Consider the following 16,466-nt stretch of genomic DNA (forward strand, 5'->3'; position numbering starts at 1 on the left):
CCTTGAGTTAACCACCAGTCCATAGCCATAGTCTGCATATTCTTCTCCCCGGCCTCTTGGTCACAGGAGAGTTGCTCTCAACACCTACAGCTCCTGTTTCCTGCTGCTGGGAAAGTGTTATCAGGCATTACAGATTTCCATGATAATCCCCAGCCTCATGTAAGAAAATCTGGTTTGGTTAAATCCAAAAGCACATCCCACCATTACCAAGGTATTTCTTTATTATCTGATTAACAGGCTCAGTAGCTCCTGCTTGATTCCTCCCCCTTAATCCCAACCTCCCGCTCCCCCAAACACCCCCCCACACACACACACACCCCATAGCCTTATTTGTACTGTCGCTTCAGAGTAAAGGAGAAGCATGATCCCAAGGTTTCTGGGCGCAGAGCTCACGGCAGGCGCGCTGAATCACAAACGGCTGGCCACATGGATCCCCTGTCACCAGCGAATATCTGCAAAACAAAAACAGAGCAACAAAACAAACCAAAAAGCCAGCTCCCCACCCCATGTACGAAGAGGGGCACACCCAATGATCCCGACCCTTCGTTATCTGATCAGAGGTAGTGAAACTTACCCAGAAAGAACTGCACATATCCCTGCAATAACACGATGCAAAGCTAACCGTGCTCATTATTCAGTTGATCTAGGTATGCACATTAATCACATGGGGGGGGGGAAGGGGAGGGGCTCGGTCCCTTGGGACTGGGCAGAAGCTGCTTTGTCTGCATGCTCCGAGTGTCCAGGAGCGTGGTGCTGAAAGCTAAGGACGCTTCGCAGAGCTGCCCAAGACATCCTCCGCCTGCTGCCTTCTCTTCCTTGGCGCCGCTCCCCCGCCCCGGCATTTCCTTCCCTGCCCCTTTAAGCAAAGCACATTGCTCGCCGGTGGGATGGTGTGTGTGGGAAAGCTCCACAGAGGAAGTTACGCAGCCCGGGATCAGGCACTGAGATAAAAGCGAGGACTGTGATTGAAAGTGATGGCAAAAGGCTTTGAGCCTCAGTATTAACTTGCGGGAGAGGCGCGAGGGCGGGGGCGGAGGGAGCTCTCCTAAAGCTCCCTGCCATCTGCCCTTGAGCTCAAGGCGGGGAACCGGCCCCGGCGTCTGGGGACCCGGCCCGGGGCGCGGATGCGAATTGGGGTTTGGGTTTCTATTTCTGGCCGGGGGGGCGGGCGGGGTACGGCCGCGGGGGTTTGCGGTACGAAAAAGTTCAACTTCTCGTATCCCTGCTCCGGGCTTCCGAGCTCCCCCTGGAGACGGAGGGAAGGGGGTTGAAATTTCTACACCGCCCCCCCCCCATTTTACCACCATCCCCCCCCCTGCAGCCCCTTTCCTCTCCCCCCCCCCGCCCAGCCGCCCGCTCCGCCAAGCCCTGGGACGCTGCCTTGGCAGGTTGGTCCTTACCGAGGGGTGGGGAGCAGCCTCCCCCCCCCCCAGCCAGGAGGAGAGGACGCGTGTGCATCGCCCGCCTGGCACGGAGCTCCGGCGGAACCTCCCTCGCTGCAGCGGCTCCAGGAGCGTCGAGCCCCGGTAAGGAATCCCGCGGCGTGGGGGAGGGAAGGAAATCGGAGGCGGGGAGGGCCCCCCGATATCGCTGAGCAGGGAGCTGCCCCCCTCCGCTGCGTGGGTTTGTCCAAAGCCGGCGGGCGGGTGGGAAGCCGCCGCTGAGGCTGGCCAAAGCACCCACCTCCCTGGGCAGAAGTTAGTGAGCAAGATGGGGCCACTGGCGGGCGGTGCCCTGCCCGTTTCTTTAATTTTCGTTTTAACTTGTGATCTGGATGGAAGGGATCGTTTGGGGAGGATGCTCTGTGACCAACCCATCGCTCCCACGGCGACTTTCTCCGGGTGTTTGGGCAAGAGATTAACAGTCCAGCAGTTTCTGAAAGGTGTGAAGTTACAGGGTGGCTCACTTCAGTCTTTTCTATCAAAGTGCTCTGTCCGCCTTCCCCGTCCCCTCCCCTCCTTAACTCTGCCTTGACTGGCTGCTTTTCACATTTTAAACATATCTATCTATCTATCTATCTATCTATCTATCTATCTAATAGAGCTCTGATTTGTTTGGAAAAAACAAAAGTAGCAGGAAACACACAAAACCTTAGAGTCTCCCCCCTGCAGTTCTCTTCCTGGCTTTTATGGATAAAGTGCACCTATGCAATAATTTGTTTGCCTGCATATGTTTAGGCAGATGTTAAATGATTTACTCTGCTCTGCCTATTGTAAAAAGATGATGCATAGATTTTTGTGATTAGGGGAGGCTTTGTAAAACTATAAGGACACACAAATTCCAAGTGCAATATTATCTGGACAAATATTTTTAAAAGCCTCACCTTATTATTGATTGCACCCAACTTTCTGCAGGAAAACTTTTATGAAATTAACCAGTATCTTGGAATTTTCAGTGCCTGCAATTTTCCCTACCTGACAGAGATGAAAGATAGAGACTAATAGCAAAGTCCCCTGGTAACAAGCTCTAATTTCCAAACAAGTTGTCTGGAGCTTTTTTCCTCCACTTTCTTTCTCTAAAGTTAGTTGTACGACCCTTGCAAAGTACACTCTAGATTATTTCTCAAGCTTTCACCCTTCTTGTGCCAAGGAAGTGCTGTTCTCTCCACTTAAACTTTTTTTAGAGTTTCAGAGTAAGTGATGCAAAGCTAGAGATCATCATATTACACTGACATCTAATTTCCTATTTTGCCTGCTTTCTAACATTAGTCCTTGAATGATCTCAAAGTCCTTATGCAAAGGGGTAAGAAAGAAAGAAAGAAAGAAAGAAAAAAAAAGCAGCATCAATTTATGTGGAACCACAAATGCATTAAGGATAGCAGCTAAATGTGAGTGAGATTTGCAATCTTTCTGTTGGGAATATGGTTCTCCTCTGAGCTTTGCAACATCATGTGCCTGCTGTATTACATGCTGGGGGTATATTTTCTAACTTTGCTCTTTAGAATGAATTAAAAAGGGGTATTATCATCCTGAAAAAGAGAGAGGGGATAAAAAAAATCTCCTTGCACACAGTGTGTGTCAGTCTTTTTGATTTTTATAGTTCGAGGCGACACTTCTGGAAAGAACATTGACAACTCCATCAAGTTTACTTTCTGTACTTAATTCCAGAGCAGTGTTTTGTAACTCAAAGTGTTGTCTCGTTATTTCAATAAAGGGTTGATCCAATAAAAAAAGGAAAGAGCTAAGTCCAGATACCCAGATAAAATCTAATTTTGTGTTTTTAATACTTTGGCTATCAGTCCCTTGTGATTACTGAGTACTCTTAAAGGAAAATAAAGAGCATTGATTCTATTTGTTCCTGTGAACTACAGTTTCTTAATTACATTGGGTGAAGATTTATTTTCCAAGGACAAAACAAAACTGATCAGGGTGAAACCTGTAGTTTCAAAAGATTTTTTTTCCGTATTTGCTTTATGCCATATTATTTCAGAGCAACACTGAATTATTTCTGCAAAACATCTGTACGGTTAAAACGTTGACACTACAACTATAACAAGGAGACAATGTGCTTGTTTGACTAATTGTAGATATATTCTCAGGCAGATTTTTATTTCCTTGGGAATATGTGATATTTGCCAAATATAACAACAAAACAACTAATAGATAGTATAGAGTCTTTCCTTCTTAAGCTTCTCCCTCCGTCAACCATTCAAGTGCAAAATGTATTATTTTTAAGGTTATGAAAATAATTTCTTAAAGATAACAGCACGGAGTGCCCGTCGACAGAAAATTACCTTACTTGGTTTGTGTATTCTACTGAAATCTCTACTTCTCTGTGATGTTGTTTACCAGTTGGTGGTGGCCAATTTGATGTAATAATTAGGCACTGACTTTTATAATAAAAAAACAGCTCTGATGTCAGCAGGGCTTATAGACACTTCTGTGTCACACCATTTTATTTTTTTTACTAAATTTACTCAATGTAAAAATAGCAGACTATTCTTTTTTGGGGAGTTTATTCAGGGTCAATGAAGCTATAACTGGCTCTCCTTTGAACAACTAGAGATGAAGCATGAAAGATTGGTTTTCTTTTCTGCATTCATTCATCTCAGTCAAAAACCCTTCAGTCTAAAAAAGGGGGCGGGGAGGGAGATGTTAACATAGATGTATGAATCCCCCTAACATGGATCAATGGATCTGTAACCTAGAGTTTCACATAGTAACCAAGGTTCATGATAAAGCAAATACTGAACACACTATGCAGGCAAAGTCATCTTTAAATTCTGGAGGGGGAAAGGGAGTTGTAGACTCAGGTGGAAAGAGAATTAGTCATTGCTCAAGTTTTTGTTCTGAAAACACACTTCACACCTCTCATTATAGAACTACTTTGGGATTAATGCTGAGAGAAGTTTGCCTTTTTTTGTTATTTTGTTTTGTGATTACTTGTGATTTTTATACTCCAGTGGCAAGAGAGGAAAAGATTACACACTTTTTTTTGTTTAATCTGAAATGAATACCGGGAGAGGTCATTGATCTTCGTGTATTAGGAAACCTTAAAGGTTATTAGTACTTTAAATTGTTTTCATTAAATGTTATTGTGCAAATAAATCCTGTCTGTGGATACTGGACTGTGTATCTGTCTGCCTAGCTACCTTATTTATTTGCTTATTTTGTAAGACTATCAATTTGTCTGTCTATCCCTCCTGTCTATGTCTACCTATTCATGGTCCATTCTCAATCTTCTAATGACCTATCATTTCTTCTTGATATAATTTAGAGATCCATTAGTGCTATTGTTTTTCAGATACTGTTAAAAATCAGATACCCTTAACTGAGGTAGCTACTGATACAAACCTTCTATACAATAGAACGCCCATAAGTATTTTAATATGGATTGTTTTTATTAAAGTTGTATGTCTCACTTACAAGCTTTTTTAAATCTCATGACTCCTAGAAAGCTCAGCCTAATTTTTGTATATTCCATAGGACAGTTGTGTTCTTGCAAACCTTGTTTCACCTTCTTCCCCTTTCTTCCAGCTAATCTGTCTTTTAATTTGTTGCAGGTGGTGCTTGCTAATGAGCTCTCCCTTTCCCCTTATAATGAACAAGAAACAAGACTGCAGGTAGTTGGATGGTTTGTAGCTGAAGCTTTGGAAACTTGTCATTATCAGCCAGAAATTGTCCTACGTGCATGCCTTTTCACCAATGCAAGAAGCAAAATAAGAAACAAACAAACAAGTCAATGGTCTTATTTTCAGTAAAGTGACGATAGGACAATCGGTTTAGATGGCTTGCAAAATTTACCACCCAAATTATGTTGTCAGAAAAGTTGCCCTTTAAAAGAAGTAAAGTTTAGGACCAAAGAGTCTCCCATTTCAAGGTTACATAGATAATAATGTCATTTAAATATTTTTTAAATAAAGTTGTTTTTTTTAAAAAAATAATTATTTAAGGCACACCACAGTTTAAGGCACTTTAAAAAACTATACATTGGTAGCAGATGAAAAGGTTAAAGAAAACTTGATCTAGCCTCATCATATAGCCTCTCCAATTTTTCTCCTATCAAATTTCATCAGCGAATCAGAACTTGATAGCTCTATTGATTGAGTAGAGTCACCTCTAGATATTTTCACACTGATGTAGACGATCTTTTATGCAAAACAAACAAAACAAAACAAAAAAACCATTAAGTTAAGGAAGACTTTTGACCGCTGATCAGCAGTTCTGGAAGGGCTGTCCATAATTCTCCAGATCAAGTGACTTGAAAACTTGGCTTCTGTACTAAGAGACTTTCCTTGTCTGAACACAGCATACAGAGCTGGGCCATTGTTGTCATCGGGATCTCCTTAGGCTATATAATTTTTTAAATGAGACGTTTCCATGCTGATCCTGACAGTAACCCCTAGTCCAGTAGCTGCCTTTCTCGGGACTCTAGGCATTTCCTTTGCCCAGGGACTCTGCGCTTGGTATCAGTTGCCATGCTGCACCTGGTTGCTTTTCTGTTGCACTTTGTCCCTCTGGCCATGGGACACTATGACATTTGCAAATCCTGGGTGACCACAGATGATGGCCCATCATGGGAGTTTTATGCTTGCCAGCCCAAGGCCATGCGAATGAAGGACTATGTGACAGTGAGAGTGGATCCACCAGGAATCACCTGTGGGGACCCCCCTGAGAGATTCTGTACTCATGTAAGTATTTGGTTTCATTTGTTTTCCTAGTTGATGTGGTAATTAATTATGCTTATGTCATCAGGGACAGAGTACTGTAGCTCTGAGACAATGGGTAATAAGGATACCCTGGATCACAGTGCCACTGTTATCTGGTAGTTAGAACAAGGAACTTGAAATCAGCTTGTCTATCTAGGTTCTTATACTGTTCTCCTCATTGTCCTTTCTGAACACCTTAGTTTTATTCCCAACTCTGCCACTGACTCACTGTGAGACCTTGGCGAAATCCCTTTAATCTCCCTAGGACCTCAGTTTCCCCATATGTGGCATGGGAAGAATACTTATCATCACACAGGGGTGGTAAGTAACTGTTTGCAAAATGATTTTGAGGCCTGTGAATGAAATATGCAATCAGCATTATACTACATGTCTGGCTCTCAATAGCATTCATCTTTCTTAGAAGCTCCCCTGTCATATCTTTTGCTGCAACATGTAAATACCAGCAGAACAGCCTAAGAGTGGGAGATAGTGCTGTGTCACAGAACAGAATAATGAAGACAGTCCTTAGATCAAAGGAAGAATCACTGAAGCTGAAGATCAGTTGTTTTGTTATCAGTTTGGGATGGATGATGTTTTTAGGTCACTAGGGCCAGATTTTCAAAAGAGCTCAGTGCCCAATGTGCATCCATATTTTTAAAACGTCCACTTAATTAGTGCCTAAATGGGAGCAGAGCACTTCTGAAAATCTGGATCCAAAGGCCTGTGTAGTTCACTGGACTCCTATGTCAATGGCACAGAATACTAATCTCAGGAGCCATATTTTATCAGTGATGAGTAGATGTTCTGTAAGTGTGTGCTAGGGTGCTGAATAGAAAGGAAGGGTATATTTTGGTTCATGGAGGCAGATGGCTTACATGTAAGACTCCTGCATCTCAAAACAGCTTCATAGTGAGAAATCCCTATAGCCTATCCCTTTTCTTTTCTCCATCTTCAACATGACGAGGCACCATAGCCAGACACTCACTCTTGTATTTAAAATCTTCAACCTATTTTCCCTTAAATATTAACCATTGCCTTTTATTGAGTGCACCACAAAGCTGGGCAGGACCATTTGATTTGTAATTCACAAGGATTACTTTGTTTAAAGAGTTCAGAAGTCAAAACAAACAGCAAAGCAATATGGTTTAAAAGTCCTTTCCTAAACTATACAACGTTAGAACCATGATGAGTCAAAAAAAAAAATAATCAAATCACATTTTTAAGGAAGATTGACAACAATCAAACTTTGTACTGAAGAGGCTTCCATCCTAATGGCACTGAAAGGGGAAATTTCTTCTTTACAGATTCTAAATCACCAATTATTTGTGTTGAGGCGGGAGTATTGTCTAGTGGCTAGACCAACTGGCTGGGAGTGAGGATTCTCAGTGTCTATTCTCCACTCTACCACTGACTTATTTAAGATTAGTTAAACCACATGAACTCCGTGCCTCAGTTGCCCTATCTGTAAAATAGGCAAAATAAGCAGTTCATTTACTGCTCTTGAGAAAAATCAAGATTTATTATCCCAAGAGGAAAATATTGACCTAAAGCTAACTGATGCCAAATCTTTATGTTCATCAAAATACAAATCCAACATTTGTATTGTTACATGTGTTCAGAGTGTTTTCATTAGAAACATCTAGTAATTAAGTCCACTAATTCCAAATTTGTAACAATTTTCTCTTTTAAACTAATATTCTTATAGGACCGACGAAGTTATAGGTCCACAAGAATATAGTTAACTATTGATAAGTCAGTCTAGAAGCATAGATTTCCATTTATCTGATTGGCTGCAAAGGGATTAAAAGGTGAACAACAGATTTCACTGAATTCGTCAGGATGCAGTTACTCGCCAATGCACTCTGGTTAACACTCCATCAGACCTTGGTGTTGTTGACCTATCAGGAGGTCAGTTAGAAATTTACCGACCCACTACATAAATGTATTTAGCCAGTAATGAGCCAGCATCTATTACATGTAACAATAATAATTCCTGTCTTACATGGTTGTTGTGTCTTAAGTAACGTACCTGAACTGCTTGGAGAACCTTGAAAGAAAGGGATCTAGAAATGCAAAATATTATTACGGATTTGGTTGCACTTCCACAGCTAACTCCAGAATAAACATACCAGTCCTACTATAGATATTAACTGAGTTGTACAACAGGGATAATTTGACATCTTGTTAAAGTTTCAACTTGTAATGCAACAAAATGCACCCAAATATATTCCTTGAAAAACAAACAGAAATTAAATACTTTTGGAACAAAAGTATTTAATTGTAAGTAATTTTCTATATCATGTGACAAATTCTGCTCCCAGACCCACTTGTGCAACTGTTATTACAATTCATGGGAGTTAAGCATGTGTAGCTGAAGGTGGAGTTAGGGTCCCATGCATTTAACAGTGCAGTTAAATAAGTACCTGGGGGAGCTGTGAACCTAGGAATTGTGTAATAACTCTCCATCATAGCCCAATGGTAAAATATAATATCATGAAGGTAGAGCGTGACTCTTGACGCCTCTTCAGGTAACGTATCTGTTCATCCTATGCATTTTGTTCCATTTATTTTGATTTTTATTGCCTCTTTCTTAAACTCCTGGTGTTTAACATAATTAAAAATAGCAGAGATTCCATTTAGAAAAATTAACAGATCATGTTAGTTAATTAGCCTTATAAAACCCCAGCTCAAGCTGCCATTCCCCCTTCCTGGGCCATCCCCACCAAACCCCTTGCCTCTCCCAATGCTGAATAAATTCTAAAGGCGTAAAGAGGTATATGATAATGTTGCATATAACAGTAGATAGAAATGTAATAATAAAAATTAAGCAGAGTAGACAGCCAGCCCAATATTCAGTGGGTAGAACAATGTGCTGCTATGAGAGAAACCTAGGATGGAGTCTAATTCTTAGGACTTCTGCACCTTTGGCTGGAAGGCCACCATGGTAACTTTTCACAGCTTCTGTCATGGAGAATGGTATATGCTCCCTTACCCTTGAGCAGCCCCTTGTGGTCAGCAGAGAGAGAGCCAGTCTTGGAAGAGGTGGTTGGTTCAGTCACAGGGCTTGTGTGGTGACTTAGCACCTATTGACACAGAGAGGAGAAGACAATCTAAAGTGGGGGAGTGAGGACTGTGAGCAAAGAATAATGGCCCTGTGTAAAGGACGTATGAGCAAAATCCCAGGGCTCTCCATCAGTCATTGTGGCTTCTAATCCTTAGTCCCTGTATTCAAGAATTGCAGGTTTAGCAACTCCCACAAATGTTGTGTTAGATGCTGTATAGCAAAGCTAACTATTGTGTATGATTACATTCTCCACACACTTTTTCCTCTCCTGTTGAGCTGATAGTAAAATATTCAATCATTTGCTCTCCTCTGTAGTTTTTAATTACCGATGCAGAGCAGGTAGACACTCCTCAGAGCATGGCTTTCTAGCAGAGTAAATTTTATGATGGCTGTTTTGATCTCTCTTCTCTCAGGTGTCTTCTGTAATGGCAGGCTGCTATGCATCTAGTTAAAATAATAATTTAATTACTAATTAAGCACTCAGTGCCGAGGTGTGTGCAGGGCACTGTACAGACAATTGAAATAAAAATAAAATTACACACAAGATTAATAATACATGATTAAGAACTTCAAAGTAGATAAAGAGGAAATGGTGATCTAAACACCTGGCATTATTAAAAATGGATGTAGGAGGGGAGTCCTGCACAGAAGCTCATGTTAAGGTGGCTATCCTGCAAGATGTTGGATGCCTTCTGTGTGGTACCCTCAACTTGTATTGAAGTCAAGGAGACACTCTGCAGCCTTCAGAATCAGGCTCTAAAACTGTAACAACTCTGAAAGAGGAGTGTTTTCAGATGGTATTTGAAAAGTGGAGTGTGATAGACTGAGGTGGTTGTCTGGGGGATTGCAAAAACTCTACCGAGTACTGTACCGTCCCAGTTCTAAAGAAATTTCTGTTCACATCTGGCTGCTTTTTCCACTCCACAGAGCATTCCTGCTGATTATTAAAGTAAGGGGTTTTGTTTTCACAGTTCTTGAACTTTCTCCTGTTTATGTCAGTACCCTTCTGGCAGGGTCACCTGAAAAAATGAATTGTAAATTTCATGATGGCTGGAAAAGGGGTGGGTGGGGGGGGACAGGGAAGATGGATGGATGGATGAATAAGAACCTGAATGAATCTAAAAGTGAGACTAGAAATTAATAGGAAATAGATCTCTTAACCAAGGGTGCTTGGGGAGAAGGGTGAAATTTCAAAGACCAGCTGCAGTGTGCTGCATACAACAGCTAAAACCAGATTTCAAATGAGGGAAAGTAAGAATTGCTGCTCTATAGTAAATCTTTCTATGGGTTTGTGTGAGTGCAGTAGCATGCTTCTGCATTACCTGATACAAAGCTACTTTGTCATCAAGCAGTTTTATTGGGGGGTGAGTGGCAGAATATGTCCTTTCTAATAAAACACACTCCGGTATCCAGATATTTTGGACCAAATTCCCCACTGTGACATACAGAGACAGCCCCTATTGAGTATGAACTGATGCCACTGAGAAGAGAATGTGACATTTGTACTTTATTTTTCCAGGTCTGCAAAAGACTAATTATTTACAATTAACACAGTTGTGTAGGTTTACAGTGCAACTTACAGACACCGAAAAGACACATTCTCTGCCCCAAACACAGGCAAATGTTAGGGTTCCCAGCTAGTTATAACAAATGCATTCTGATCAGGGTGGGAAATGCTCAGCTACAGCCCTCAGGTACTAGAGAGGTGCGGCAGCAAGCTAATGTCCAAAACTGTAATCCATATAATTAGTTGTTGATTAATGCTACAGAGAGCTGTCACTGTGCTAGAATACCTCCGTGGTGCATGCAGCCCATCTTTCCATTGTGAATTAGCCTTAGTCTGCAGAGGGGGGTGCTAATCCTCATTCACATGGTGCTCTTTGACAGAGGGCAGGGCTCTTAGCCCGTATTAATGGGTCAGGGGTATTTTTTACAGTGTCAGCATTGCTTCACCTGTAAATATAGCTTGTTGATTTTGACAGGAGTCTGTGAAAGGAAAGAGCTCCACTTTATTTGTTACACCTTCAGCTACATGTGATCTGTGTTGATTCCTGGCTAACTTCTCTGAATGGATCCTCATGTTAGGTCTTTACACCATTGGTTAATGTTGTTTCTGTAAGTTTTAAAGCCACACGAAAATGGGGCTTGTTTAAAGAATGCTCTTCCAAAGACACTCTCAGAGATGCCTTGACACAACATATCTAGGGGTCAGAACAACTGATGGTTTAACTCTTCTTGTTAGCTTGAGCCACGACTAAAATTGCCCCCCCCCCCCCAGCTCACACAATGTCCTGGCAGGAAATAAACAAGCCAACCTCACTATCTGTTTTATATTACCTACGTTACTGGAGCTGAGTCCAGAAAACTGGTAAAACTTCAAGTGTGAAACTGCGTGTGATGTCTTAGTGATCTCGGAACATACATGAGCAATGACAAATATGTGTATCCACTTCCCCTCTTGCTTTTCATAAGTTCAAGCCTACCTTCTGTTGACTTTAAAACATCATTGGTTTGACTAGGGGACAGGGAATCAGAGCTCCTTGCAGTTCTATTTACAGCTCTTCTGCTGACTTGTTGTATGACCTTGGGAAAGACATTTCACTTCTTTATGCCAAAATTTATCAGCCCAGGCACAAAATCTAGCCTCTTACTCTAACATGAAGATGATGAAATTATGAATGATATTTTACTCACCTATCAAAAACCTAATGTAACTACTTGGCTGGGGGAGGGGTGGGCAAATACCATTTTGTGAAGATGTTTTTCCTCCCCCTTTGTAAGCTTGGAAGGACCATATTTACCAACATTGTGGTGTTAGGATGCTAAATTAATGTTTAAAATGGTTTGAGTCCCTCTGATGAAAGTGGTGGGAGAAGAGCAAGCAACAAAGCATTACTGTTTCTTTAAATCAGGAGCGAAAGGTTTTCTAATGCACCAATTCCATCCATTGATCAGTATTACTTCCAAATTTGGGAGGAAAGGCTGGGTAGGACTCAGAGTTAGTTTCCTATTCCTAATCACCTTCATCAACAGCACTGATGTTAGTGTGACATTCACTGCTGCATTTGAAATTAAGGTTGATGACTCCTTGCCTGCTGCCAGACCCCAATATGTATTAAAATTTTCCAGCTCCGGCTGCAAAAGCAACCAAAGGTTCTACTTAGGTACCATAGAATTTGAATGCTCTAATAATCTGGGGGATCTACACCACAAAGTTAGGTTGGCTTAACTACATCGCTTGCTCAGGGTTGTGAAAAATGTTATGCCACTATGCAAAATAATAAAGCCAACCTAAGCCTCAGCATAGACACTGGTAGGTTGACGGAAGAATTCTTCCATCATCCTAGCTACCGTCTCTCAGAGACGTGGAAGATGGAAGAACCCCTTTCGTTGGTGTAGTAAGTGTCTACCCTACAGAGCTACAGCTGTAGTATTTCTAGTGTAGATATATTGTACAAAAAGAGCCTGAGGTCTACACAGCAGCTGAGAGGCATGATTCCCAGTGCAGGTAGACATACACCTGCTAGCTCTGCTTGAGCTAGTGCTTAGAAATAGCAATTTGGCCCCCGCAGCGTGGGCAGCAGCTTGGGTTAGCCACACAAGTACAATCCCAACTAACCTGCTGGGTGCAAACGTGGGCAGCTAGCTCAAGCCATCACCTGCGCTGCTGCAGTCACACTTCTGTTTTTTAAACACACTAGCTCAAGCAGATCTAGTGCGTGTCTGTCGGCCTCCCAGCTGCTGTGTAGATGTACTCTAAGGGGGAGTGCATCTCCAGCCTTAAATTAGAAGTTACTGTGTAGACTGAGTTTCCCACACAAGCTTTAGCTAAATCAGTTCAATGATCTATTTAAATGCATGAAGCAGGATTCATCTTGTGATGAGAATAATGTCCCACTATACAATCAACTCTTCTCAAAATGTTGATGGAAAAACATGGTGATACAAAATTAGGCTGCCAAATGGATTTAAATGATACAGTGAACTTTCGGCTAACCCCTCTGTGAAGGATAGGGGAAAGGGAATGAGCTATTTTTACCACTGCGGAAAAGTCCTATAGAATTTAATAGTGTTCTATGGAAATTACTCCAAAGACGTGTATAGGAGGCATTGTGGTCCAGTGGAAAGAACACGCTTAGTGCTTATGTTCTTTCCCTAGATAGGCTGCAGCAAATGCGTGTTACTGTTGGGCACTTCAGGTAAAATTCATGGAGTTCATATTAAGGGGAAAGTATTGGGGAGAACTCAGTAGATTTTTAAAACTAAAAGCAAGAGTTTATTTCTTTGTCAGTGGTATGGAGTTTCCTTTAAGTGGAACAAACACAGACCCAGGGCACAGGATAATGCATGGAACTAGAGAACTTTTTTCTGTTACTGGTATTATTATTTATAGATTGCTGTGTATGGCACTTTACAGATAATGAATACATGACAGGTTTCTGCTCTGACAAATTTCTAATCTAAATTACGTTTATCTAGATTAGGAACTCTTCTGTTTTAATACCAGCTCTGCAACTGGCTCATTTGGCCTGGTCTTGGTCAAGTTTCTTAGTCATTTTGAATCAGAAAACTGGAATATTTCATATAGAAAATATTGAAACAGTATTTTGACAATTTAGAAACTTTTTACAAAAACATTTCAAGTCAAGAAATGTGTTAGCACCCAATCCTTTCCTGCAAAAAGGATAGGTTTCAACACATTGGCATTTTCTGAGAAAAAACATTGCCAGAAAATTCCCAGCCGGATCTGACGGAGAACTGCTGGTTTCCTCCATGCTGTCTCTTGTCTGAGCAGACAGATGCAATTGATTGTTTGAGAGAGAAGGAGCAACCACCCTAGTCATGTCTGACCACCACAAAAAGATGCAGATCTTATGCCAACAAATTTAAGGCGATGGGGTCTCTTAGGTTAATGAATTCATTTTCTGACCTAGTTTGTGAGCTCACTCATGCGTATACAACAGCAACTCAGCAATGCTCAAGTAAAAGAGCCCAAATTTCAGACTTGTCAAACTTATTATGCACGTGGGGTTTTCAGTGACCTCGTTAGCAGGAGTTCTTTAGAGAGCATCATTCTATACCTCCTTTCAAATTAGTGTCTTTCCCTAAATATGCGGCGACCCACAGGCTTTATGCAGTTCAGATTCATTAGTGGAGATGTCCCTTGTTTATATTCAAACAGTTCAACCTGGTACACATTTTCCTGTGCTGGAAAATGTCAAAAAGCCCCTGCTTCTCATGCATCCACATGGACTGTCCATTGCAATACATAAACTCCAGTCAGGTCAAGGAAGTTGAAAGGTGGGGGAGGATGGGGAGCACTGTGGCTGCAGAATCCTGGCCAAGAACCACTGCAAGTAATAATATTTAACACTTATAGCTTTCCATCCAAGAAACGCAAAGCACTGAACAGTCAGTATTATAATCCCCATTTTAATGAAGGGGAAACCAAGGCAGAGTTTTTTTCAAGTGACTTGCTCAAGGAGAAGAGTAGCATTGCCATGACGATACTGATGTTGGCTTGAAGATATTTAGTGAGGCACCAATGTCTAATGGACTGAGATGAGGAAAGGAAACCAGGAGCCCTTTAGTTCTAATCCTGATCAGTATGTGATCTTGGGCAAGTCCTTTAGATTCTCTGTGAGTTTCCCCATTTGTAAAATGGGGGCATTGATACTTCCTGCCTTCACAGTGTAGCTGTGATGCTTAATAAATTAAGGTTTACAAAATACTTCGAGATCCTCTATAGAGGTATTAGTATTAAAGGATTGTTATAACCACTGTATGGAAGATGAACATTTTTTCTTGCTCACTGGCACGTTCGCACACATTCTCTCATTACGGGATCATCTCCTCCTATCCCTTGAGACATTGTTTAGCACACTGATGGGCATTTGTTTATATACTTAGCATGATATTTTTTACCATTCACATGGCTCTGCCAGAAAAGAAAGTATCTGATGTTTAGGGAAAGGAATAATAGGATTTAAAGTGGCAGAGAGGGTCATAGGGTACCGTGGATCCATTTCCAGCATGATCATCTGCAGATACGAAGTTCTTTCAGAGTGTGGGGCAGAGAAAGTGCTGCTATCCTGTGACTTCACCTGGTATCTGTAGCATTCATAGGTCCTGCTGGACTGAACCACAGGGAGGTAGCATTTTGCAGGTTGGAAGACCAACCCCAAAAAGTGGCAGACAATGTTAGCCTATTGATAAAGATCACTCTCATACAGACAGTAACCTGTGGTTACTCCACAGCATTCTGCACACATGCATCTACCCAGTTATTTCTGTGCCTACACACAGACAGCTTTGGGGTGGGTGGGGAGTGAATTTGTTTTTCCACAGGATACCCCTAGCTCCAGTGGAACTCAACTTTATTCTCTAACTTTTCCTGAGCAGGTTCCAGACTCAGTTCAGAGGTAGAGAGGTGAGGGAAGGTGGGAGACAGAACTAAGTATGGAGAGTGCATTCAGGTATATGTAGCTGTGCAGACTCTGTGGGCCAGATTGATCACATGTTGTGCTCTCACCTATACCTGTGCAAAATTGGTCTAAACCACAACCGTTCTGTTTGTTTTTATGCACAATTTGAACTCACTTTACACCGGTGTGAATTGCTATACACAAGGCAAAGTTTATGAAGAATCAGGCCCCATGTGTAGCACACTGGTGCATAAGACAGTGATATGTCAGTGTATGCTTGCATGGGAATGGTGGATGTGCATCTGGATTAGTCCAGGAGCTGAGGGTTGAGGGGTGTTGCATGAGAGAGAAGTGGGTGTGTATGTACCTTTTAATGGAAAACAATTATGCACGTTTCCAAGTGCACACCTACAAATTCCTTTTAAACGCAAACTAGAAAAGAATCTTCCGTTGCCAGTGCTAAACACATTTAAGGAAGTGGGAAAGCTCCCCCACACCGCGTGGGTACTTAATAGCTTTGTGTCCCTGTACACTTGCAGAAGGGTGTGACGCTGCGCTCTCTATGGAGAGACAGAAAAGTCACTTTCTGTTCAGAGCATTCGTCAGCCACTTTGGTACTGCCTAATGTACCATGTAAAGTACATGTACCAGGTAAAGCCCACATCATCTTACATGTTACCATTTGTACTAGACATGTCCTTTTTGGAATGCTCATGTTCCAGAGGAACAGCCAGCCAGTGCTTCAGAGAATGCCCCTGCATTCTAATCCCTGCACAGGGGTTGGACTGAAAAGGACAATTAAATGGTTAAAGAAAGACAGGTGTATTGA

The 16,466-nt window shown here is 41.8% G+C and overlaps 1 protein-coding gene across 4 annotated transcripts in view; it reads left to right on the forward strand.

Annotated features, from left to right (window-relative positions):
* Window positions 1-782: 782 nt before the first annotated feature.
* NTNG2 (netrin G2) overlaps window positions 783-16,466 on the forward strand; it is a 72,799-nt gene continuing 57,115 nt past the window's right edge. The window contains exons 1-3 of one of the 4 annotated variants that reach the window (XM_048822381.2): window positions 783-1,526; window positions 2,709-2,827; window positions 5,003-6,130. In XM_048822381.2, the coding sequence (XP_048678338.1) occupies window positions 5,918-6,130 (213 nt within the window). In that variant the 5' untranslated portion in view covers window positions 783-1,526; window positions 2,709-2,827; window positions 5,003-5,917. Of the gene's footprint in view, window positions 1,527-2,708; window positions 2,828-3,953; window positions 4,499-5,002; window positions 6,131-16,466 lie in introns of those variants that run through there. The other 3 variants (XM_048822380.2, XM_048822382.2, XM_048822383.2) reach the window with 3 other exon arrangements.

The sequence above is a fragment of the Caretta caretta genome, chromosome 16 (assembly GCF_965140235.1).
Source record: "Caretta caretta isolate rCarCar2 chromosome 16, rCarCar1.hap1, whole genome shotgun sequence".
Lineage (NCBI taxonomy): Eukaryota > Metazoa > Chordata > Testudines > Cheloniidae > Caretta > Caretta caretta.